The 23,329-nt window shown below is 40.4% G+C and overlaps 1 protein-coding gene across 1 annotated transcript in view; it reads right to left on the bottom strand.

Moving 5' to 3' along the window:
* Positions 1-2,701: 2,701 nt before the first annotated feature.
* Positions 2,702-23,329, bottom strand: part of STARD9 (StAR related lipid transfer domain containing 9) — a 113,850-nt gene continuing 93,222 nt past the window's right edge. The window contains exons 24-34 of the mRNA XM_086749807.1: positions 11,806-23,028; positions 10,891-11,088; positions 9,930-10,113; positions 8,450-8,596; positions 7,749-7,854; positions 7,001-7,143; positions 6,295-6,359; positions 6,000-6,205; positions 5,519-5,598; positions 4,955-5,113; positions 2,702-4,770 (exon numbers count right to left, since the gene is read on the bottom strand). Coding sequence (XP_086605933.1) covers positions 4,669-4,770; positions 4,955-5,113; positions 5,519-5,598; positions 6,000-6,205; positions 6,295-6,359; positions 7,001-7,143; positions 7,749-7,854; positions 8,450-8,596; positions 9,930-10,113; positions 10,891-11,088; positions 11,806-23,028 — 12,613 coding nt within the window. The 3' untranslated portion in view covers positions 2,702-4,668. The remainder of the gene's footprint in view (positions 4,771-4,954; positions 5,114-5,518; positions 5,599-5,999; positions 6,206-6,294; positions 6,360-7,000; positions 7,144-7,748; positions 7,855-8,449; positions 8,597-9,929; positions 10,114-10,890; positions 11,089-11,805; positions 23,029-23,329) is intronic.

Raw genomic sequence — 23,329 nt, forward strand, 5'->3', positions numbered from 1 at the left:
GGATTTCATGGGAATTTTTTTTTTTTTTTTTTTTTTTTTTTTTTCTTCCCCCCTGTGGCAGTGAGGATACTAATTCCTTTCAGCTAGGAGTGTCCTATTAGTGCAGGTTTTTCCAGAGAGCAAATACTGTGTTACGTAAGAACAGCATCTGGACAAAGCGAAGCCTTTGTGGTTTTTTTTTTTTTTAAGCTTGCTAATTAACTTACCTCTTCCTTGTACAAGGTGAGAAAAGGTAACATCTTGGAGTCAGTGATTTAAGAAAAACCACAAACAAGTCTAACTTGTTAGGTAGAACTGTGCCTTCTGTTAAAATGCCTGTGATACAAACAGAGAAAGCACAGAGGCACATCAGTGTCTGAACTGTACTGAGATTTTTCTTGACTTGTTTGTGAAGCACTGCATTGAAATATTTGGCATGTTCCATCTGCATGCCTCATTTTAGGGGTTTTCTGATGTGAATGAAGCAGAGGGTTCCTAAAAGTAGGCATGCTGTGTATGCAGCAAGGACATGGTAATACACGGTGAAAGAGCAAGTACACTGCATCATACCAGCTGGGTATTATGCGACATTTTGCTGCAGATTTCGTTTGAAGTTGTTGTTTGTCCTAATAAACAAACATGATTAAATGTCCTGGTTTGTGTTCAGGCTGTTGCTATGTAACGTCTTTGTACTGGGGCGAAGTACAAAAAAAAAAAAAAAAAAAAAAAAAAGTGCCCTGCCACAAAGCGTGGAGCAGAGAAAGTACACTAATCTCTCCTGTCTGGTCGTCTGCCGCCTTTGCTCCTACTGAAATAAAACTTTATTTTGTTATATGAGGGGGATGGGGGATTGTGGAAGGGGGAAGGATCTGGAATCCATAATGGTTAAAAAAGTGTTCTTGGCTCTGGAACTGACTTTATTTGGGTACTGTAATACTGTCTGCATAGATACTGTGGCCACAGCTGTTTTCATGAACTCAATGTACCTGAATTGTCTTTCTCTACTACACCATGCTTGGAAATTTTTATTTAAAAGGTGACCGAGTTCCAGGAACAGTTTACTGTGTCCAGAGAGCACAGCTGTGCCCTATGGGGCAGAAGGCAGTCAGTTCTTCAGTGGCAACCAGCAGGTAAAATCACCTCGGTTTCCATGTTGTTGTGTCTCAGTGGAGTTACTCCTAGTGCCTGGGCATCCCATGGTACTCGGCCTTGGCCGCCCTCTAAAGCCAGACAGCCGGCTTTGTAACTAAACCTTAGGAACCATTGCATAGTACGCTGCTTCTGGCCTGCGCGTACTCAGCAGTGGGACGGCCCTCTTGCGTGGCATGACTCTGTGCAGTCCCTCTGCGCTGGTAGACTCCCCTCGGTTTGAGCACCTCAAGCATTGCACCTGTTCCAGGTGCGCTGCCTCTAGCTGCAGCGCAAGCGGCGCTGCAAGGAGGAGAGCTCACAGCAAGCTAGGCCAGAGCCTGTGGCCTTCCTGTTGTCAGTCTTTCCTACTGCAAACTAGCAACTCTCAAAAGAAAATGAGGCAAAATGGCATTATATTAACTTCATTGTGGATGTTCGGATCAGGAGTTGTGTAACTAGAAGCTTCAGCCAGTGCCTCATTTCAAAACAAAACCAAAAAACTCCCTTGGGACAAGGCACTGTGTCACAGAAACTAGACTGAAGCATGACTGGCTTCTTGACTCCTGTGCCACAAATTCATATTCCACGCACGTTCCTCAGCAGGTGAGTAGGAGACCTGCATCTTTGATCACAAGCTAGCCTTTATGTTATTTCTCCATCCAGCGTAGGGCCATAGACGGGTACCTTAGCTGGAGCAAAATAACGTGGGGCACGTTTTCTGGTGTAGAAAATACCATTTATTGTGGATATGAAAATAGCAATCTTGATTAAGAGCAGAGATGCAACAGCAGGGGGTACAATACAATTGGTTTGGTCATCTACTGCTCAGGAGTAACTTACAGGAAGTTAGGTTTCGCCTGTTGTAGATTAACAAATTAGGTATCTGCTGGGTTTTTATTTTCTCCTTCCAAACAAACCAATGCCGTACATTAATAGGTACCATAAAATGTTATATTTGCAAAAGAAAACATTCATATAAATAGGCTTTTTAGTATCAATTGAAGATTGTATTTAAAAAAAAGTTACATTAATTCAATACTGATAAAAATAAAACTTAGCTTTGATAGCATATAAAAACATTTCAAAACAAGCATATATAAATAACTTAATTTGTAAACATAGAAAAAAAAATCTTATGTGTATATAAAAATAAACATCTGATGCACTGTACAATAAGACATTATCCTTCATAGGCACTGGCATCGGTGATCAACAGGAATCCCCCGAGATGTTTTTCCTACAAAGACTGCTTTACCACTAGTGCCATGTCCAAAATAAAAGGGGAAAAAAGCAAAGCACTGAGCAGATCTTTTGTGCATTGTATGAGGAACTCCCCTGCCTTCTCCGGAAATCCACAGAAGCAGCACTGGGAACAGAACCAATCCCGTGTTGCTGTTTCTGCTCACTTCTTTTTTCTAGGGCTTTAAATGTGCTGCCTTGTTTGCTCTGTTCTCGGTTTCCACCAAAAGCAGGGTGGTGGGGAGAGAGGGGAGCTGTATGACAGGTTGCAAATCTGGAAATCTGTCTCTTTACTCAGTTACTTTGTGACAGGTTGTCACTTTTTCCTCGCTTATGGAAGATGCATGACACTTGAAGTGAGCCATGCCATGACTTTGGCAGGCTTTTAGGAAAAGGCTAAGCCTCACCAAAAGAGACCAGTAATATATTGGTGTTAAGATTATAACCATGACCATCTAAAAGATAAACCAAAGCAAATCTGTAAGTGAAAGGTTTTGTTATCCTACCTGGTATAGTTTTTTTGGGGGGAGAGGGGGAAGCCTTGGGCTGCTATGTCTCAAAACTGCTATTTTCTTAAATATCAATTTAAAATAGCTGTTACCTTTTCTTTTAAAACTTAATATATTAATAACAGGAAATAACCTAGAAGCTGAGAACCAAAAGTACACCTGTGCAGAGATCTCGTAAAAGATCTTGGCTCGAACTCAAAGGTGAGAAGTACAGCTAACTGTCTTCACCATATGTAGGGGAAATGCATCTGTTACTGAAAATAACTGTATTAAAGTAGCAGATGCTGACTCTGGTAAGGTGGATGCTTGAATACGTATCTCTCACTTGACAAACTTAAAGTGCAACAGCTTCTTGAACAACGTGGGCTTTTTTTGAGCTGAAGAAAGCATATCATAGCAGCTTTTATTGCTTAGATAAGACATCTAAAGTGATTCTTTACTGTTGTGCTGAAGAACTAAATGAAGATACTCAGATATTTAAGTAAGTAAGTTGGTTGTATTTTTGTTTAATTAATTTTAGGAATGTGTGACCCAACTAGGGAGGTGTTAAGCAAACATGTAAAGCCTCACAGCAGGATTGTTGGTCTAAGTTAAACAGAAATACCACGAGGTAATTGGATGGAAGGAGTCGGTAGTCACCGCAGGGAGACAGCTGGTCATGTTACGAACAAGGACGTGCGATAAGACTATGACCAGGCTCGATTTTCAGCTCTTAATGCATTTGGGTAAAAGTGTAACAGGGCTGATGAAAAAGCCATTGTAGAAAAATGCTGGAGCTACACATATTTGCAGGATTTAAATTCTAGAAACAAGCTGATTACTCAGTACTACTCCCTATTAATGACGAAGTGTCAGTGTTTGTTTACAACTGTCAGTTTGGTTTCTTTATTTGAAAGCACCTAATTCTGCAGTGCAGTAAAACTGTGTCCTGAGGTGTAGTGGTTTCCACTGATGCTGCATAGTGTAGTGGCAATCTGAAATACCCTATACTGGCTGCAGGTAGTCAGCCAATTACATGAGAAAAATCTCTCCAGGGTGCAGGATGATTAGTGGAGATCGTGCTGTTTTAACCTGCCTTCTCAAGGGAAAGTAAATCATTTAACTTAGCTAGCTGACTGTCTACACTGTTAGCAATTCTGCATCTGATATTTATCTTAATGTTAGAAAGTGGCTTTGCAGCTCTACTCGAGCTCGTAAAAGGTCTCAAGCCATACATGTACTGTTCCCAGTTTGTAGTGCAGTTCATTGCTTCCATTGCCACCTTCTCACCGCTGCCTAAACTTTCTTAAAGAAGGTTGATCAAGGCCAGGTTGGATGAGGCTCTGAGCAACCTGATCTGGTTGGAGATGTCCCTGCTCCTTGCAGGGGGGTTGGACTAGGTGACCTTTAAAGGTCCTTTCCAACCCCAACAACTCTATGATTCTATGATCTTTGAAGTTCCTTGGAAACAGAAATGCAATAATACACTTCTGCACGTAAGATGCCAGCTATTGTAAAGGCCAGTCTCTTCCTCTGCTCTTCATAGAGACAGCACACCTTCCTGCTCTTCTGTGGAGGTTTTCCACAGCTGTCTCCAGGAGCACAGGTTCCCTGTGAAACTTGCTGGGTTTCTTCTGAGCAGTGTTGGCTAAAATCAATGAGCCTTTTCTCTAATGACACTTTTGTACAGTCCAACATTAGCAATTAGGCTCCTCAAGTGCGGCTTGATTGTGACTGTCTCACGAGCCAGCATTTTACATTACCCTTGCCCATGCTTGTGTCTCTTTGTGAACTCTCAGCTGCTGCTAAGTGTCCAGTTTTGTACCAAACACTAACTAGCAAGGAAGTGCGCCAGTCGAGCAATGACCAGAGGCTGTCGCTTAGCAATGGAACTCAGGAGCCTTGCGGGGATAGCCGGGGCACCAAGATCCACCTGCAGGAATTAGAAGAAAGGCCACATGTTGGGTTTTGTACCTATTTTTGAACAAAACACCTCTCCAGCCTGGAAAACTTCATGGCGTGTAGCATAAGGATCGTATTTTTTGTAACCAGCTCTCATTTTGATATGTAACAGATTTTTGCATTCACAGTTGGACACACATACAGCAAAATCTTACCTGTGCCATGTAAATAACTCTGGTGATATCTCTCCCATTCACTACATCAGGTTCCAGTATCCAAGCACTTGGCAAAATCTCCCCTCTCACCGCTTCTTTACAAGGGTGAGGCATGGATGCATCATCGACAGACTGAACAGCCAAGACAGACAAGTTCTCCTGCATGTGACAAAGTGCGAAGAAGACAATCAGAAAAAAAAATTATGCATATAGTAATGTTTTCTTTGTTTGCTGTGAGGCATCTTTCTCATATTACTTACTTAAAAGAGCTCTTTTAGTAAGAAATAATATTTCTTGTGTTATTTATTAATTTTTTTTTGTCATAATCCTGCATGTTTGTAAGCAGAATATACTGTGTAACACTTGTGTTACCGCCTAACGGGGCTGGGTTGCTGATGGTCATTCACTAGAGGCTTTTATACGTAATTCACTTGTGTCATATCCGCCTGGCTTTTCTTTCTGTTACACGGGCACTTCTGGAAAGCTGAGCATGGACTTTCCTTCCTTCTCTCATGAGCTTAGAACACTTACTCCTCTATGCTTCACAGAGAATGTCCACTTTACCTCTTTGGCTTCTACGGTAATGCAGCAGAAATCCCGGGGCTGCTTTAGGTAACACAGGGAGGGATCTGTCACTAAATATACTGTGAAAAAAAACCACACAAAAACAAAACAAGGGCAATTAGACTTTGACAACTTTAAGTTAAAATGCACATGCATATTTTATTGGCTTCTTGCTGTCTAAGAGCAGAGCTGTCATTAATATCCTATATTGTGTCATCAAGTTCTTTTTTCAAGCCACTTAAGATTTATTTTGACTTTCAAACCACTGTCTCTAGCTGTACTTCTGCGGTGAAATGTGTTTGCTACTCTCCTTGCTTTGCAAAAGTCTTGCAAAACGGAAGTTCCCAAATTAAACAGTGACATTGTTTATTCAAACCTGAAGAAATTAAATAAGATGCCTCTAACTTTCTTCCTGGCTGACAACCTGAGCTGAAAAAGTTCGTAATGAAAACGGTGGCCAGTTGTTTGTGTTGATACTCACCCAGCTGAATATGGCTGGTTACCTTCTTGTGGATTTGAGCTGTGTTGATAGTTCTGTCGTACAGATGCCTTTTGCCAGGATCTCTCACTAGTCCCCACACGCAGGGAAGAGGTCTTTCTATCACTCCTGCTCCCAGAAACCCATGCCTTGTTGCTGAAGGGAAGACTTTGTAGTAAACCAGCACCTCTTTTTCTGTACATTGATACCTGTCAAAGACAATTGAAAGGTATTTGCACATAAGGGGGCCAAGTACAGAAAAAGGCCTCCCAGTGTAAAGACCTGCCACAGAACTTACTTCCAACCACCTGCTGCTTGGCATGTGTAGAGATTCCTCAGGTTATGAGAGCATGCTGCCATTACCTTAGAAAACAATGGCAAATGTACAGGTAAGAGAAAGTTGTTTGATCTATAAATTGGGTTCAGCTTTTGCATGCTGCTACACTATCCTCTACTCAAACTACTAAACTGGCTTTACCACAAAGAGTTAGTTTTATAATGCTGGTAATCCTTAGGGAGTATTAACAGCCACACTGACTTGCCTCTCACATTCCTGCTGAGGGAGAATGTATGTATAAGCCTAAGCCCGTATACTGGCCTAAACTGGGAGATGGGGGGAGAACATGTATCTCCAAGTAAGTGATGCTGATGCGACTCTACCTGATCTGAAATACGAAGTTGTTATGCTTACCTTCTAACTACACGCTCACACCTTGTCATACACAGATACCTAAAACCTGCAGTGTAGGAATTCTCAGACACTAGAGGAGTTTCACCAGCTTCACTTAAACATTTCAGCTAACATGCATCAGCCTCTTCTGAACTCCACTGCTGCAGCCTGGCTCCCTTTCCCCCACCATTTAAAATGGCTCAGTGTGTGTCTCTGTAACCGGCAAATAGGTAACTCTTGGCAGTGCAGAACAACAAGACTCGTCCCACCCTTTTTTTGCTACAACTTCAGTAGGAGGTATTGGAATAAGTGAAAACTCTGCTTATTTTCTTACCTCAGTGGTAGCGTTAGCCAGTATCTGTTTGGACAAATCTTGGTATCCTTTTGTTGAAGAGGAGCTGACAGAAATAGTTAATCCATGAGTGAACCTACAGCTGATGCTGCGAGAAGGAAGAGGTGGCTGAATTCTGCTTGCTTCTGCAGGAAACAAAAAAGCCGTAGGAGAATAAAAACAAAAAGGAAACCCACCACTAGCCTGCAGCTGTAGGGACTCCCTACAGCTCCCTTGGAGCACCCAGTCCACCTGATCCTGCTGAAGGACTGATAACATCCCTTGTCTAGACAATCTGTTTACTGGTAATTACACCACAGTTACATCTTGCATTACTCAAGTTTAACGGTTATTACCAAATATAAGCTAATAAAATAACCCGAAGAACAATAAGCAACGTCAGTCTTAAGGCTAAAAATAAGAACTTCGACATACAATCCTACACTCGTTGCAGCTTTAGCTCCCCACGCCTCCTTGCTTCAAAACATTATCCTCATATCCTCTCCGAACACTGTACTTGGATGTTACCCCATCAAAAGACCAGCTTCAGAGGGACCAAATCACCATTTACTTTTTCAAGAAATTCTAAGCAAGCTCTGGCTACTGGTTGACAGATTTCTCTGAAGTCATGTAATGGTAGCAACATCCTCAAAATACCTATAATCAAATTAGATTTTGATTTGCGTTAATGACAAACCTCCTTATGCTCTGGGATACAGCTCAAACATAAGCAGATGTATGTTTCACTTACCAAATGTTGAATCTTTCTGTAGTTGCCCTAACACATAAAGCTGACTGTTTCTAACAGCTGAACGACCCCGTGTATCTCTTGAAAGCAAAGCATTTCCAGAAGAAACCTGATTTAAGAAAGCAGAAGTGAGAGCTTTTGGTGTGAACGGGGGAAAATAAATTATGTTACACAGCAAGGGGAATATTTGTAGCAAATCTGCCTTGTGAGGTTTGAAGCTTCTCTTTATCATATGGTAACTCCTTTGCCTTTCCTTTTCAGGAAATTTAGCAAACCAAGTACAAGGAGATAGGACAGGTGCATACTCCAGAAAGATGGTTCATGTTCACACACACAAACTCTTAAGTCAACGTATTCATCATTGCGTGAGGCACTGAGAATATCGGATTCTAGTTTATCACAAGAAAAGGCTTGTTGTTTCTAAAACATTTGGCGGTGGCATTACTAACAATAGTAATACTGTCTGTTTTTTATCTATGAGTTAAAAAAAAAAACAGAAAAATGAAGTATCACTGTCATTTGCAATTAGATGGCAATGCTCCCTCCACCCCACACCACCCCTCTGTGTACTACTGACACAAACTTGTCCTACTTGATAGCTGTGACAGAATATGAACTGTCTCAAAAAAGATTTCTGTTCCTGTATTGTCTCTCTGTTACTGCTGAAGCATCAGGAGACATCTCACAGGCCTGCTGTTTCTCACCTGTCCTTCCTGGCTGCTGAGGTTACTTGCAGTATACGTAGCAGTATTACTGCTGTTGTAACCAGATGTTGGGCCAGAGGAGAGGCTGAGGCTGGAGTCTGTACATAAAGTGCTGGTACTTGCAAGAGTCTTCAGCCTTGCTTCTTCCTGTAATAGGTGTCACAGCATTACAAACAAGAACAAAAACCACCACAGAAAACTTAACCTTGCACAACAGCTAGTCAAATCAATAACAGCCCTGGAAAGATGAAAGAGGAATAATCTAAAAAAATCCAATTTCTTTCAAGGACTGTTGACAGGACAAAAGCTGTTGCCATACTGAAAGTATTAAATAAGCAGGTTCGTTTGAAAGACTAAGATTATATAAGCCATAGAGTGAATCACCCCGTAAAACCTGGCAGCCTGGGCAAATGCAGCTTCTGCTGCTGCTATTTTTCACGTACCAGAGTTCAGGCTATCAAGCCGATGCTAGGATGTTTTTAAGGGAAAAAAAAGAAGTTTTAAAAAAGATCTCTTTTCAGTTCCATTTGTTGCTCTTTGCCTACTTCTTGAGCAGCCCCTGACTTAACTTGCTGGTCAACTGCAGTTGCTAAAGGCTGAAGATTTTACTTTAACCAATGCAGCTACTCACTGTCAGCCCAGAAGGTGAAACAGAAATAAAATAATAAGAAAATACTGAGAACTTCAAGATTATACTTTCAAGGGCAGTTTTAAATTTGTTTTTCCAACTCAGGTGAAGTTCATCTACTTTTCACAAGAAAAATACGGCAGCAGATGTGGTAAGAGCCAGTCATCCAGTGCAAGTGCCCGAATTTGAGGTGCCTTAAAGGGTGCAGAGCAATGAAGCAAGTTTTCACCACATTTTGCACCACATCATACACACGTATGAGGAGAGGAGGGCTGCAGCTACGATTGAAGTTGTGTTGTCAGGCAGTGACAAAGGTTGCTGCATAGAAGTATAGTCAGAAACTGGGCAGAAGAGACACATCCTAATGAGGTACTGTCCTTGCATCTGGGAGAAAAATGCACACACTTGGGCTGTGCAAGACGGGTAACAAAGTGCAGACAAAAAAACCCAGAAGTACAGGACAAATACTCACACAGAGGACAATCTAAAAAGAGAAACAGAAAAGAATAATGGCCTTTGTGTTTAAGTACGTACTGAAATGGTTTACCTTAGCAAAACTTCTCCATAGACTGGGTAGATGCCCCACAGGATGGCTGTGTAAGCTCAATCCAATGAGAAAACATTAGGAGTTTCTTGTACATAAAAGAAAGTTTCAGGAAGATGGAGTTCAAAAGCATGAACAGTATCAGTTCTGTATTACTGACATTTTTTAAAGCACAAATTTGCATTTAATTATTTGGTTTTTCTACGTGGATGTATATCAAACAGGAGAACTACTGAACCATGGAAGTTTCTTTTTAAACAAATGCATTGATGTGAATAATGCAGAATGGTTTCCTCTGCAATGCTCACCTTCTGTAACTGAGAAAAGATCTGCTCCCGTATACGCTTTTTTTCTTGCTCAGCCCTCTCCCGAAGTTTGTCCCTAGCTCGTGCAATTTCAGATTTGGTTTCCTCTCGTGCCCTCTGATAGTCTCGGAGCAACAGTTCAATGTCTGAAGGATGCTGAATGCTTCTTCTTTTTGGTTCTTGAACTCTGTAAGGATAGATAAGTGGGGGAAAACATAATTACTTGAAATCAGGTCACCTGACAAAATACCATGCGAAAATCATCTTTCAACATGGAACAGGAAAATTTGCCAGTAAAGCAATTAAAACCCACGACGTTAGCCGCCAAAAAGTTTCTCTTTGCTCTCTGAAGGTTGCATGGACATTACCCTTGGAAAATTATTCAGAGTGCAAGACTAGTTTACCACTGAGATTACTCCAGTGACTGCACTGGTTTCTAAGTCAGCTCTCTGTATGATCTGAAGTTACCACTTTGGCATATCACACGCAAAATAACTGTGTTGGGAAAATAACTGACTCCTGACCTACTGCAAAGGAAGCAAAAGTCATTTAAGGGATATGGTGGGGGATGAGAAACTCCAATTCTAAATGGTAAAGGGTTGCAAAACTTCTTTGGTATTTAACGTGAAACCTAACTGGTTCATGTGGCTTTTAAGTTAGTGAAGGAGTAAGAAGAAAGATTGGTCTATAATGAGTCAAGACTGAATACCTGGCTGTCCCCATACACATAAAGTAGACTCTTGCTCCGGACTGAAATAAACTAGATGGAAGATTTTAATGAATGTTTTCTAAAATCAGGCATCTATTTTTCCTGAAAGCACTTTCTATCACAAAGTTTAACACTTCTGCACCAAAAATTCTTCTGCCAGAGAAGTCTCAGATGTCAGTAAGAAGCATTAACATGCACCCACTGTAAACACTGTTAATGTTCATCAGGTCAAAAGAGAGATTCCTAATGCCCGACCTGGTATTTTCCACTACATCTCTTCTCAGTTGTTGCAGATATTCTCGGCGTCTGCTGGGGAGATCTACATCCCTCTGACTTGCATCCAGCACCTGCAACAGACTCAAATGCTTTTGAGGACTCAGACTTCGGCTTCTTTGGTATCTTTGCAGCCTTTTTTCTCTTTCCTTCCTCAGAGTTTCAATAGTCCTCATGTGTCTGTCAGAGAAACAAGATCAGAGCGACAAAATGCACCCTGAAAAGTTACATTTTCTGATTTTTTAAAACACTTAAATTTTAGGTAGCTTTGTAATGTAAAATTTATAGGAATCTAATACCATACACTCCCCTTGCAAACACTCCTTTGGCTACTTGCTGACAGATGATGCAGAAATTCTAAAACTCCACTGCTTTTATTACAGTAGGAAAATGTATAAGAGAGTCTTGGATACTGCTTGTAAAGACTGAGAGGCAATTTAAGGATGGAGACTAATGTAGCTACTGCTAATTTTTTTTAGTTATAACAATTTCCTAAACTGAGTTCTATAATCCAATAGCAAGAATCTAGGATCTTGATTTTTCCATAATTTATTTCATGTATTTCTGGGGTTTAAAAATCTGTTTTTAGATACTAATGCAGCAGCATTTATTCACAGAAGGTACACATGATCATTCTCATAGCTGCTAGAAATTTTAAAAGTGGGGTAACACTAGATTTAAATTACACCAAATCTTATTGTTTTCCCTATTTTCTTTAAGTAACCCCAAAATTTTGCCTTAAATGCATACTTAACTGTATGTAAAATCAGCTTAATACTATATCTCTTCACATATAATTCACTCAGTGTGACTGAGTGCTCATTACATAGATGTTATTTATGCTGCATAAAGTATACATGAAGTGTACTTAGTACAACCCTACTTTAGGTAATTTACCTTTCATAAAGTTGCTGCTTTACTGGAATCGCCACCATGTCATCCGCAGTTCCGCTCTGAAGGACCCTTAGCAGGGCATCCGTCTCCCCAATGCCGTAATTGAGCTTTGCTTCGGCCAGTTCCACAGTGAGGGGATGCTGATGCAGATCCAGGTGAATGCCAGACATGATCTGGGCACGCTCTCTCTGAAGTCTCTCGATCTCTCTGCTCCTGCTGTCACAAAGCTGTGATTTCCCTTCCATTTCTGTTGCTCGTGTGCTTCTCGTTTCCTTTTCTGCCTGACTTCGTAAATCGGTCACACTGCCACTCAAGCTGAGTAACGAAGGAGGAGGGCTGCCCTTAACACCACACCAGTTGCTAAATTTATTGTGTACGGGTAAGTCACGGAGACTGTAGCTCCGAGGCCTGTAAGGCTTTGCAAAAGCAGTATTTTTGTTGAGAGGAATTTCAGTGTCACATTCACTTTCAGTAACAGAATCTGTATTGTCGTCTTGGAAGGAAGTTCGCACATCACTCACATCTGAAAGCGGAGGAGGGCAGCTGTTCTCATTTTTCCAGAAGAAATCATGAAATTGTAGAGAAGATGAAGATGCTTCTATCAGAGGTTCTGAGGATGCACCAGCATTTGTCTTACTTGAACAAGTGGCACTAATTTTTTTATTAAAAAGTAAGTCAGCATTTGGAAGTGAGTAGTTATGAATCAAAGCAGCATCAGAATTACCAACATATTTTTCATGTCCGATTCCAGCTGAAGAACTTCTTCCTCCCCTTGTGACATACATACAACGAAGTGAACGTGTCAGTGGACTGTGGTCTCCGAGATCACCTGTTAAAACTTCCCTGTGGTTCGACACCTCCAACGTACTACTGGAGTGATACAGTCGTTTGGCACAAAAGGTGGTGTGGGTGTCAACTGTGAGTCTATGCTGTTGTTCCAAGTCTTTTGAACCATCCTGTTCTAAAAGCTCTTTGGCTGCTTTCTTATCTGAGAAACTTCCGGATTTCTCTCTTGTGCCCTTGTTGTCTCTAGAAACACTCAATTCACTGTCTGTTTCTGTCTGTGAAAAATTGTCCACATGAGGTTGCCTGCTGGACCACGGGCCTGCCCTCTCCTTCCTCTGGTTGTGAAGGGGACTTGAAGCACCACTGGAATATCCAAGAGGTTCCTTAACAGAGCAGACAGACTTCCTAAAAGCAGTCTGGCTGCTGGGACTAGCACTAAGAGTAAGAATAGGGGAAGAGGCCCTATCAACTAGCAGGGTGTTTTTGTAACAACATTTTCTTACTGCTGGAATCTCTAGTTCATTGACACTTCTTTTATCCTGAGCGTAAGATGCTGGAGATTGAGAGGTGCTATTAGTAGGGCTGCTAACTACAGTGCATGAAGAACCATCTTGCCCTGAACTCAGCGAAGATGATGTGACAGATGAAGCTCTGGTACCAGCAAAAGCAACATTCTGCTGTTCATTTAGTGATGTTTTTTGAAAACCTAAGACAGGAGTGGAGGTTCTGGGTAAGAGAGGCAGACGCATAAAGGAGTCTTCCAAAATGCTGTCAAGACTGTCATAGAAGTCAGGATTGCCCAGATTTCTCATCCCTGTTTGTTCTTGTGTTCTTGCTTCAAGAGAGAGTGTTTCCTCTTTCCTTTTGGGAATTTTACCTACTGCATCTGCACCTATTCCTTTCCAATCAACATTTACTGCCTGAGGTGCCTTCAGTTCATTTTCCATTTTTGCCACCACTTGTTTTTCTTCATGTTTGCTTTGAGGTTCTTCCAAAATCTCAGTTTGTGTGCCTACATCTGCTGTAGTCTGAGTGCAGCTATCTGATCTAGTAGCCTTTACAGACTGTTCAGTTCCTCTTTGGTTGCTTTTGGCACTCTGCTCATTAATACTCTGCTGGGAGAGGTTTCCCAACAGCTCAGAAGTGTTCTGAAGAAGCTGTGACAGATGCATGGACAGGTTCTGCATGCTTGTCCAAGAAGAAGGTCGATGAAATAAGTCTCTGTTTGTTTCCTGTTTTCTTGCAGAAACATCTGTATAGCTTCTCTGATGCCTTCTCTGCCTTTTATACCTTCCTGTAGTTGCTGTTTGTGTTCCCTGCTCACGTGTAATCCCTGGTACTTTTTTGGAAGACCTTTCAGACTCAGAAGGATATAACAGTACAATTTCATCAACTTGCATTGAAGAGTTACCAGGTTGTGCAGAAGGATTCTCAAACTCAGCAGTGTTATTTTCCGGATTAGTTTCCAGTGTTTCACTGGATACATTGCTATACTGCTTGGTACTGTCACTTGAGTATGCAGACTGAAAGTCCCGTCTGACATTTTCCCATCCTTGAAGTCCTTCAATGCTGCTTAAAGTGCTCGACAAAACTTTTGCTGTAGCATATGAACTGAGATGAGAATGAAATGGAGAAATGTGCGAATTCAGTCCATTGTCTACACTGGAACACCTCATAACTTTACAATTTTCCAGGTTTAAAGGAATTTGATTGCAAGAGACATCACTTGCACTTCCAAAAACATACTGTTTCCAGCCAATCTTGCATGATCCATCTTTTTGCCATGGATGAATATATGGGTTGATATCACTTGAACGAAAATGCATTGCATCTTTATTGTCTTGCAGAAATAAATCCGTTTCTGGCTGGCATCCAGCTTCTTCAACTTTGCCTTCGCTACACTGAGCTACAGAACTACTCTTTGAATGGATATTTGCTTCTGCACCCACAGAATTGTGAGCTGTGTGCAGCAAGGATGACGGAGAATGAGTAATACAGTCTTTTAAAGGCTGGCTGCTTTGGGTTCTTGCTGCAAAATTTTGTAAATTTTTTGGATCACAGTTTGCAAGCTTCTTAGCTTGTGTCATTCTTTGCTGAAATCTGGGTTTGGATTTAACCCGTAGAAAGTTATTTGATTCCTGCTTTGAAAATCTTTCAATTCCATGAAGATCATCTTCAGTTGGTGATGGAGGCTCTACACTCATATTTAAATCTTGTAGTGATTTAGATGCAGAATATAACAAAGGATCTGCCTTAGATGAAGCTTCCAAAGTATAATCTAGATCAGAGAACACAGCAATAGCTGGGGCTGATAGTCTGTGACTTTGAAAATAAGGTCTTTGTTCACTTTGTTTACAGCTTTTTGTATTTCGGGCAGTAGAATATGATCTTTTGCTCCTGAATTGCACCAGTTTGGATTCTTGAGGAGGCAAATTCGGGTTTTCTGGTAAAACCTTTATGGAGGTACTTTCTTTATTTATTACAGAAAACTTTAATATTTCTGATTTCAGAGTCTTATTCCTCATTATAGTATCTCCCATGGTTGAACAATTGTCTGCATCAGCAGCAGGGCTATCAACACTCGAATCTGTATTATTTTTGCAAAGTAAAATCTCTTTTCTACCATCTGTACTTGTTCTATCTGGCATCTGTTCTACCTGTTCACCTGTAGGCACATACTGACAATTGTCTTGCAGATCTGCAGGTTTTTTTTCAAAACCCAAGACAGTGTGATACAGTTGTCTGGGATCAGCGCTTCTGCTGTATGTGGGATATGTTGAACTAAATGAATTGCAGGTGTGTTCCAGACCCACATCAACATCTCCTGGATACAGATTCTCCAACACTGTAACTTCAGGGCCTATTAATACATTTGCAGAATTGGAAGATACATTAGTTTGTTTTTCAACAGGTTCTCTACTTAATGTTTTTCTCTGCTCTGTCTGCAGTGCAAAATGTTCAGCATCAGTATTTGAATGCAGTTCTTCCTCATTTCTGTTAAGTATTTTTCTCGTTTGTCCCTCTTTAACAAGAATTGCCCTTCCAGTACCCCAAAAAGGTAACGATGGTAATAAAAGAGAATTACCATTTAGTACTTTCTCTGTGGGTTCTCTGCAAGCTTCTTGTGGTGGAACTTCACCCCAGTGGTGCTGATCAACTTTTATATCATTGTCAATTGTTTTACGACTACTTCCATATATAGGTTCCCCATCTAAAGCAGAATTTTGATCTGAAGCAGAGTCTGTGTCTGATACTGGACAATGCCTGTTTTCTTTTGCAAGAGAAAGTAAAATACTGCCTGAAGCATGTATCGGCTCATCGAATACCACAGCCTTATCAGACTGAGTGTCTTGTATTTGCAAAACAGCAAACGGAGAATGTTTCAAAATACTTGTATGTGAAATATCATACGTGCCAGTTTCACCATGGCCTATATCTGCAGTTAAAGATTCTGAATATGGTGTTAAGGATGGGTGATTGACACTTGCAAATGCTTGGGGAAAATCTCCTTTCACAAAGCACACATCTGCAGAAGTAGAGGACACTTGCTCAGTCAAAAAAGTGTCTTGAAGTGAGTCCTCAAGCTGACTAAATATTAGGGATTTTGAGTCATCAAGTAAACAAGAAGTGTCGAAAGCACCAAAGTTCTTGGAGCTTTGAAATGGTGTATCAGCTGGAGTATTTTCTGCAAAGTAGGATGGAAGAGACTTTGATTCTTTACTGCCAATCTGTCCTTGGCTCTCAAAAGTAAGTGAGCCTGATTCTGGTACAGTCACACTAGAAGTGTTACTGCAGTGTTCTGAGTACTCAGGAATTTTATCTTCTTTTATGTCATGGCAATTCTGGAAAGAACCTTGAATTATTTTCTCCTTTTGATCTGTTCCTGCAACTTTTTCAGGGAGCTTATTATTCTGAGTATATGTGGCCTCCATAACTGCAGAATTATTTTTCCTTTCATCTGCTTTTTGAGAAACATCAGGAAAAGTTACAGATACACTTAAATCAGTTAATTCACTTTCAAAGTATTTTGTTTCTTCAGAGAGAACAGCATTGATTTTACCACTGTCTCCACTGCTGGCAATCAAAACATCTGCAGATGATGCTGAATGATTCAGGAGACCAGAAGTGCGCAAGTTCCAATTATAATTTTTAAACTCTTGATTATAATGTGGATTTTCCCGTGGAGACTTGTTCAGGTCTTCTGAAAGGGCTGAAGTGTTCTCAGAAACAGTGCTGCCTGGTTGCTCTACACAGCACTCTTCAGAAGTCCTGCGTCCCTGATTTTGTCGGGGCTCACATGGGTGCCCAGCTACATCAGGAAACTTTGCATTTTCATTTTTATTGTGTGTTGTAGTACAGCTTCTGCTCAGAAATTTCTCTGTCTCATCATGCTGCGATAAATGCCCTGATTGCAGTACTTTCTGAGTTGTATTAATATTATGAAACATTTTTTGTGAAGATATTTCTAGTAAAGAATGCATTTTTTCCTCCCCTATATCTTCCATCACTTCTTTCTCTGAAGAAGAAAGCTGGTTTGAATTATCCAAGAGCAGTGAATCATCTACATTGGTATCTTTTTCCTCTTGACCTGTACCTTCTATGGAATTAAGGCAGTCTTTCGATAGTTTATTAACCATTAAATCCAGACCATGTTCTTTATGAGTGGTGCTAACATTGTGAATATCTTCAGAAGAAACCAATTCTTCCAAGGAAAATGAGTTTCCTTTGGCCCCTTGCTGAAGTACAACAGTTTCAGACTCAGGACTGCCTGCCCTGTAGGGAGTGGAAGAGCTGTTCTCAGTGCCACGTTGCCCAGATATAGCATAGTCAGGTGCACTGTCAAATACAAAGGATTCTTCCTCCTGTCTGTCCTGTGTGGTCCTGGTTTGCAGAAAAGCTACATTCTTACTTTGCATTTTATCAGAAAGGTATTTGTCTTCTCCCATTTTGTTGACTGTAAGAGGCATACCAACACAGACCTTACTCTCCATTAATGTTTCATAGTAAGGCAGAACAGCTCCAGTTCCAGCACTGCTGTTAGATGGTTTTGTATGTCCTTTCAATGCAGTGGGAACATCTTGAACAAGATGGGAATCATCACTTACTCCAAGATATAAAAGGTGATTTACAGACTGGCATGGGGAGTTTTTAAGTGAACCTTCTTCATTTTTTTCAGTAGACTTCAGTGTTTCTGGTGGATTTTGTTGCTTGCTGATCTCTTCATTACTGCTAGAAAAGCTGGTAGACACCCACTGGGTTTCTCTTAAGATTTCATTTAATCTGCTGTCATCATGTGCCATTTGGCAGCTGTCTTTGTTTTCAGGGAATAGTTCATTCACACTTTGTAAAACGATCAGTTCTACCTCCTCTGTGTTTTTTACAAACATCTTCTTTGTTTTGTCTGTTTTGGCCATTTGTTCTAGATTCATCAAATGCACTTTCTTCTCAACTCTGGAGCCTACTGGATCCAATTCACAAATATCAGGTCTTTTTCTAATGATACTTACATTCAAATTTTCTGAAGTGCCACGCTCAGGATATCGCATAGAGCAACTCATATATGTGTGGCTGTCCTCTTTAATGCGGAGACTTTTAAATTCTTGTTCAATGCTATATTGGTCAATACCAGTACTGTCATCAACCGAATATTCATATCCATCAATATTTTTCATGACTGCATTTCGTGTATCTGTAACAGAGTCCACTGAGTCACCATCTTCACTCATTTCAGTAGGATCATGGTATCTTGAATCATCTTCTAAAAGTACATTCTGTTCTAGTTCTGAAGCTGTCAAGTATCTTTCAGGGATCTTAAACTGATTTAAAATTTCCTCTTTGTCCTCTCTGTCCCAATATATCCGATGTAGAGCTGGAGACTCTTCAGTAAATAAAACATTTTCATCTGCACATATGACTTCTTGCCTTGTAATAATCACTCTCTCAGTGTTTGTCATGATTATTTGTTCTTCACCCTCAGTCACTTCACATTCATTAACCTTGTTTTCCTGGGGCAAACAGTTTGGTAGACAATGTTCACTTAAATTGCTAGAATTTACTTGTCCTTCATTTTCAGGTTTTGCTGAAGTATTTCCTTGCCTACTTGCGATTAGTACTGTTGCAGCTACATCCTCTGTATTAAACACATTTTCTACTGTTCTGTTCACCTGTAAAAGCCCTTCACAAGAATCAAGGAAGCCTGAAGTATTCTGAGTAGTATCTGTTGTGTGGGAACACACAGCTGAAGGAGTCTTTTTGGGAGCAACAGAAAACTCAGGTGAATAAATACCTGTTTCTATTTTCTCACTTTTCCCTTTCTGGCAAAAGCTGCTTGTTTCAAGTCGGCTGCCAGAACTCATGAGTGCTTTTGATTCCTGAGCGTGCTCTACTCCTGTGGTGACTATCTGCAGTTCATCTTTCTCTGCCTCTTCACGTGTCAGGCACAGATTTGTGTAAAACTCACACTGAACTTCACAATGTACCATATCAATAGGTTTCTTTGGATTCTGAGACTGACTAATGCCTTTAAAATCCTTTCCACTCCTGTCTTCAGTTACGCTTTGGACTTTGACTGCTGGGTAGTCAGATAAACTTTCAATCTGTCTGGATTTAATTTCCAGTGCATTTTTTTCTAAGTCAATTGTACTATTCATTAATTTTGTTATTTCTTCATTGGTATTTGCATTTGTATTCTGACAAGGAGTCATAGTTCCTTCTGGGTTGGCTTCTGGGTTTCTGAAAAACTTGGATTCTTTATTTATACAGAGACTCTCCTCTTGAGAAACAGTAGCTGATACATTTGTGCTGTATTCAAATACTTTTCCCAACTCTGAGTTTACATCATCTTCAACAAGCAAGATATCCTCTGGGCAATCACTTTCAAAAAAGGCTTCTTTCTCTTCTTTTGATTCAAGTAAAGATTTGTTCTGTGTTACTGTTTCCAACAGAACGGTTGCATCAGATTCCACAGAAATGTCAGTTGTTTTATGTATACTATTCTTCTGCCCTGCTGATTTTGAAGAGCATGTTGTGCAAAGGCAGCCAGAACACAAACCAGAACAACTTCCTGTGGCACTTACTTCCACAGTAAGATTAGATGTAGCATCGCAATCTCCTTTCACTATTGTAACATGCTCCAATAGTTCATCATAATTTTCAGTTTCACACGCACTTTGAAAAAGGTTAGCTTTTGTTGAAGCTTCATAAAATATGCTTGAATTGGATTCTGGGAGAAAATCATTTGTACTCTCACAAACAGCAGCAGAGAAGGACTCGGTGTCTTTCTCATCTACATTCACTATGAGATAACTTACTTCATTTACCATTAAGTTTTCATATTTGGACAAAAATTCTTTCTGAATTACAGCCTGAGAATTCAAGACATTGTGTTCTTTGCTTTCATTGCTTTCTTCCCTTATATTATCAATGCATAACGTAGAATTTTCTGAGATTTGTTGGGATAAGCAACTTGCCTGATCATCTGCTAGAGCACATTCATGGGAATAATTTTTGGAAACAGGTTGGCTTTTGAATTCATTACGACTCAGTGAAGTTAAGTCTTCATCCTTTGGTTTGTGTTCCTCATTATCGCTGAATGAAGGCACCTCTGGTGCAATCTCTGCCAAGCTATCTGTGCTTATTTCCATACAGATAATCTCTTTTTGAGACATCTCTATTGGTGTTGCAGATTGGTCGTAACTTGCACTGTGAGTAGCACCTAAAGGGTTACATTGGTATGTTGTCTTCTGTGAGGAAAAATCTGTCTCTCTTGTTATTTCTTCTCCAGATATTTGTTCATAATCCGTTTCTTGCATTGTTCCCAAATTACTCTCCCCAGATCTGAGGAGACCTACTGTAACTGCTGATTCTGCTCCCTGTCCAGCCAATATCTGAAGCTTGTAACTGCTTACTAGAGAGTAGTTCTTATTTGTTAAGTCACTGAGAAAGAAACCTTCATCACAACATGCTGGTATTTCCTTTCTTGGAAAAAGCTGCCCATGGTTTCCGAATTGGGCTTGTTTTACTGCAGATGTCTGGGTTGAGGTCATATTATGAACAAGTCCTGTAGAAGATTGTGCACTGACAGATGCACTTCCACTGCCTGAATCTGTCATACTTGATTTTGTCACCAAGTTATTGTACTCATCATCGAGGTCATCTTCTTCAAAAGTTCTGAATAAATCATCTTCTAAGTCTGCATCTACACAGCCATTTCTCTGCTCCAAAATGTGCATAGGCAACACAGAAATAAAAGGTACCTCTTTCAGATTGTGATCTTCTGGCAGCTCTGGATGAGTTGTGGGGAGAGAATCCTCTTCTTTACTAGACACCAGTGACAAGCAATCTGTAGTGGAGGCGCTTTCCAAACAGCTGAATGTTCGTGTGCATTCAGTGGTAGACCTATATGTAGGTAATTCATCCAGTTGTTCTTGTTCAGGATGATTTGACCTTGAATGTTCATAATAATCATGCTTTGCTGAAATAGGAACAAAGGAGGAGCGTGGTGCTACTGAGCTAACAAATGAGGATATTACATCTTGAGATTCCAAGGAAGAATGCTCATTAGCATTTGTCCATCCCTTAAGAATCTTATTTAATGATCCACTCTCAGAAACTCTGCTTGCAGCTGTTGCTGTTTCAGGTAAAGGTACTTCTGATGTGTCAGAGGAGAAAATTGTGTTTATTTCATTTATACGATGTGATAAAGGAGTAATGCTGTGTATCTGCTTAGAGCCAGAAACAAAAGAAACTTCAGCAGCTGACTGCTTTAGATCATCTTTCTTCAACCAAAGCTCTGGTTTGCTCAAAGAGCACAGACGAGCTTCTTGAAATTCCAGATTTTCATGGGAAGAAGGTGCTGTTATTCTGGGGCTGTTGATATTAACCTTTGAGTCACAGGAAGACCAAGCATCAGTAGTAAGTAAAGGATTTCCACTTGTGTAATACAGTCTTCTATCAAGAGACTTTTCTTGTTCTACAAAGGAGACTTTTGTCCCCTTCAGCAACTGCTTGCAAGCATTACTGGAAGCAGGCTGTTGTTTAGTGTCCAAGTAAAAGGAACTGCTCAGCTTCAGATCATGATTTGTCCCTTCTCTATCTCTGTTGCAGGTCTTAGACTCATGGTCTTCTTCAGCCTGTTTAGTTGGTGATAGAGGCGTTTGTAACTTCCAAAAAATCTCTGCTGGCACTTCATCAGATGAATCAGATTTGGATTCTTCCACCGGATCTTCTGCTGGCATCTCTTCTCCGTCAGCTAGGCTGTCCAGAGAAAAGCTTCTTTCAGGCATTCCCAGTCTCCTGTGAGATGCGTATGATGTCACCAAAGATGAAATACGGTGATCAGTTCTGCTTTTGTAAAGCTTAGCAGGCTCATGGTGGGCCTTTGACTTCTGAAATCGGCTTTTTTTTTGCTTTTTGGCTTTATTTTCCTTTTCTACCAGAGAGTCTTGTGACATTTGACTGTCATCGCTCTCAGAATCCTCTGGGTTGGCAAGATATTTATTTCTGTCAAAATCTTCTTGTTTCAGTTTCTCTGTGAAAGCTTTTGCATAAGCACAGGAAAGAGAATCTACAGAATAGGAACTGTCAGTATCAGAAATCTCATTTTCATCATCCTCTTGCCAGTTCCCCAGCACATCTGTGGCTGTTTTGGACACTCCAGCACTTAGCATCTCAGCACTGTGCCACTTCTTTTTAATGTAAGAGAGTGGTGCCTGTGTGTTCATCTTAGTGAGATTTCCTGCTGATGTTGCCACCAGCAGAAATTCTTGCTGTTCCACTGATGACTTCTCATGACTTGGCAAGGCTGAGTTTGGCTCTCTCTTCCAGTTCTTGGCTGTTTGGTTTAGATTTGCTGACGGTGGGTTTCCATATACTGTTTTCTTCATTTCTTTAGGAAAATTTTCTGGAGAAGACCTGTGGCCTTTTCCATTTATATCCATTGTAGTCTTTTTATTGGATACCTGAGCTCTATTTTCTTCTAGATTGCTACTTGCAGGCTGATTTAAATCTCCTAGCACCTTTGCTTTTGTCATTCTTGTCCCTGTAATAAAGATTTCAGGATCTTCTTTCTCCTTAAAAAGATCAGGAAAGGAGCCTTTAAAGGTCTGGTTTTGAGATCCAGCTTGCACTAGGTTGTAATCCAACTTTTCAATTTTTTTATCATTTTTATTTATATAAGCCATGATAGCTGAATCATTAGAATCTTTTTCTGCTCCTTTTTTATTTCCAAATGAAGATGTTTTTTGTTTTTCAGTTAGCTGCCTCTGGACTGAAAAGGGGATCCCTTTTTCATTATTAAGGTCATCACTTGCAGAAACGTCTTTACCTCTTCTGTAAAGGTATTCTACAGATGACAACCTCCCTGTTGTACTGTCTTCACAGCATTGATTAATATTTGTTGAGGTAGATAACTTTGAGACAGTCTCTCTCTTCAACAAACAGCTGTGGAAATAAAGAAGACATAAAGTCCAGTCCTTGCTTGAATAATGTACTTAACAACGCTTCCACATCAGTAACATCTTGTAGTTAAGAGTAACGGTACATGAAGCAACAATCTTAATGCCTTTCAAAAGCAAATTCTAGCAGAGAATAAATAGTAATAATAATAATAATTCTGTCAGTAACCATACAGTCCCCTAGCTACTCTGAAACATGTTCTGCAACAGAAATGAATAGCTCAATGCTATGTGGTATAGCTTGGTATTCAGTCTTTGTAGGCTCAAGTAGTAGCAAACATTAGTTA

This window comes from Chlamydotis macqueenii, chromosome 5, assembly GCF_036417535.1.
Source record: "Chlamydotis macqueenii isolate bChlMac1 chromosome 5, bChlMac1.mat, whole genome shotgun sequence".
Classification (NCBI taxonomy): domain Eukaryota; kingdom Metazoa; phylum Chordata; class Aves; order Otidiformes; family Otididae; genus Chlamydotis; species Chlamydotis macqueenii.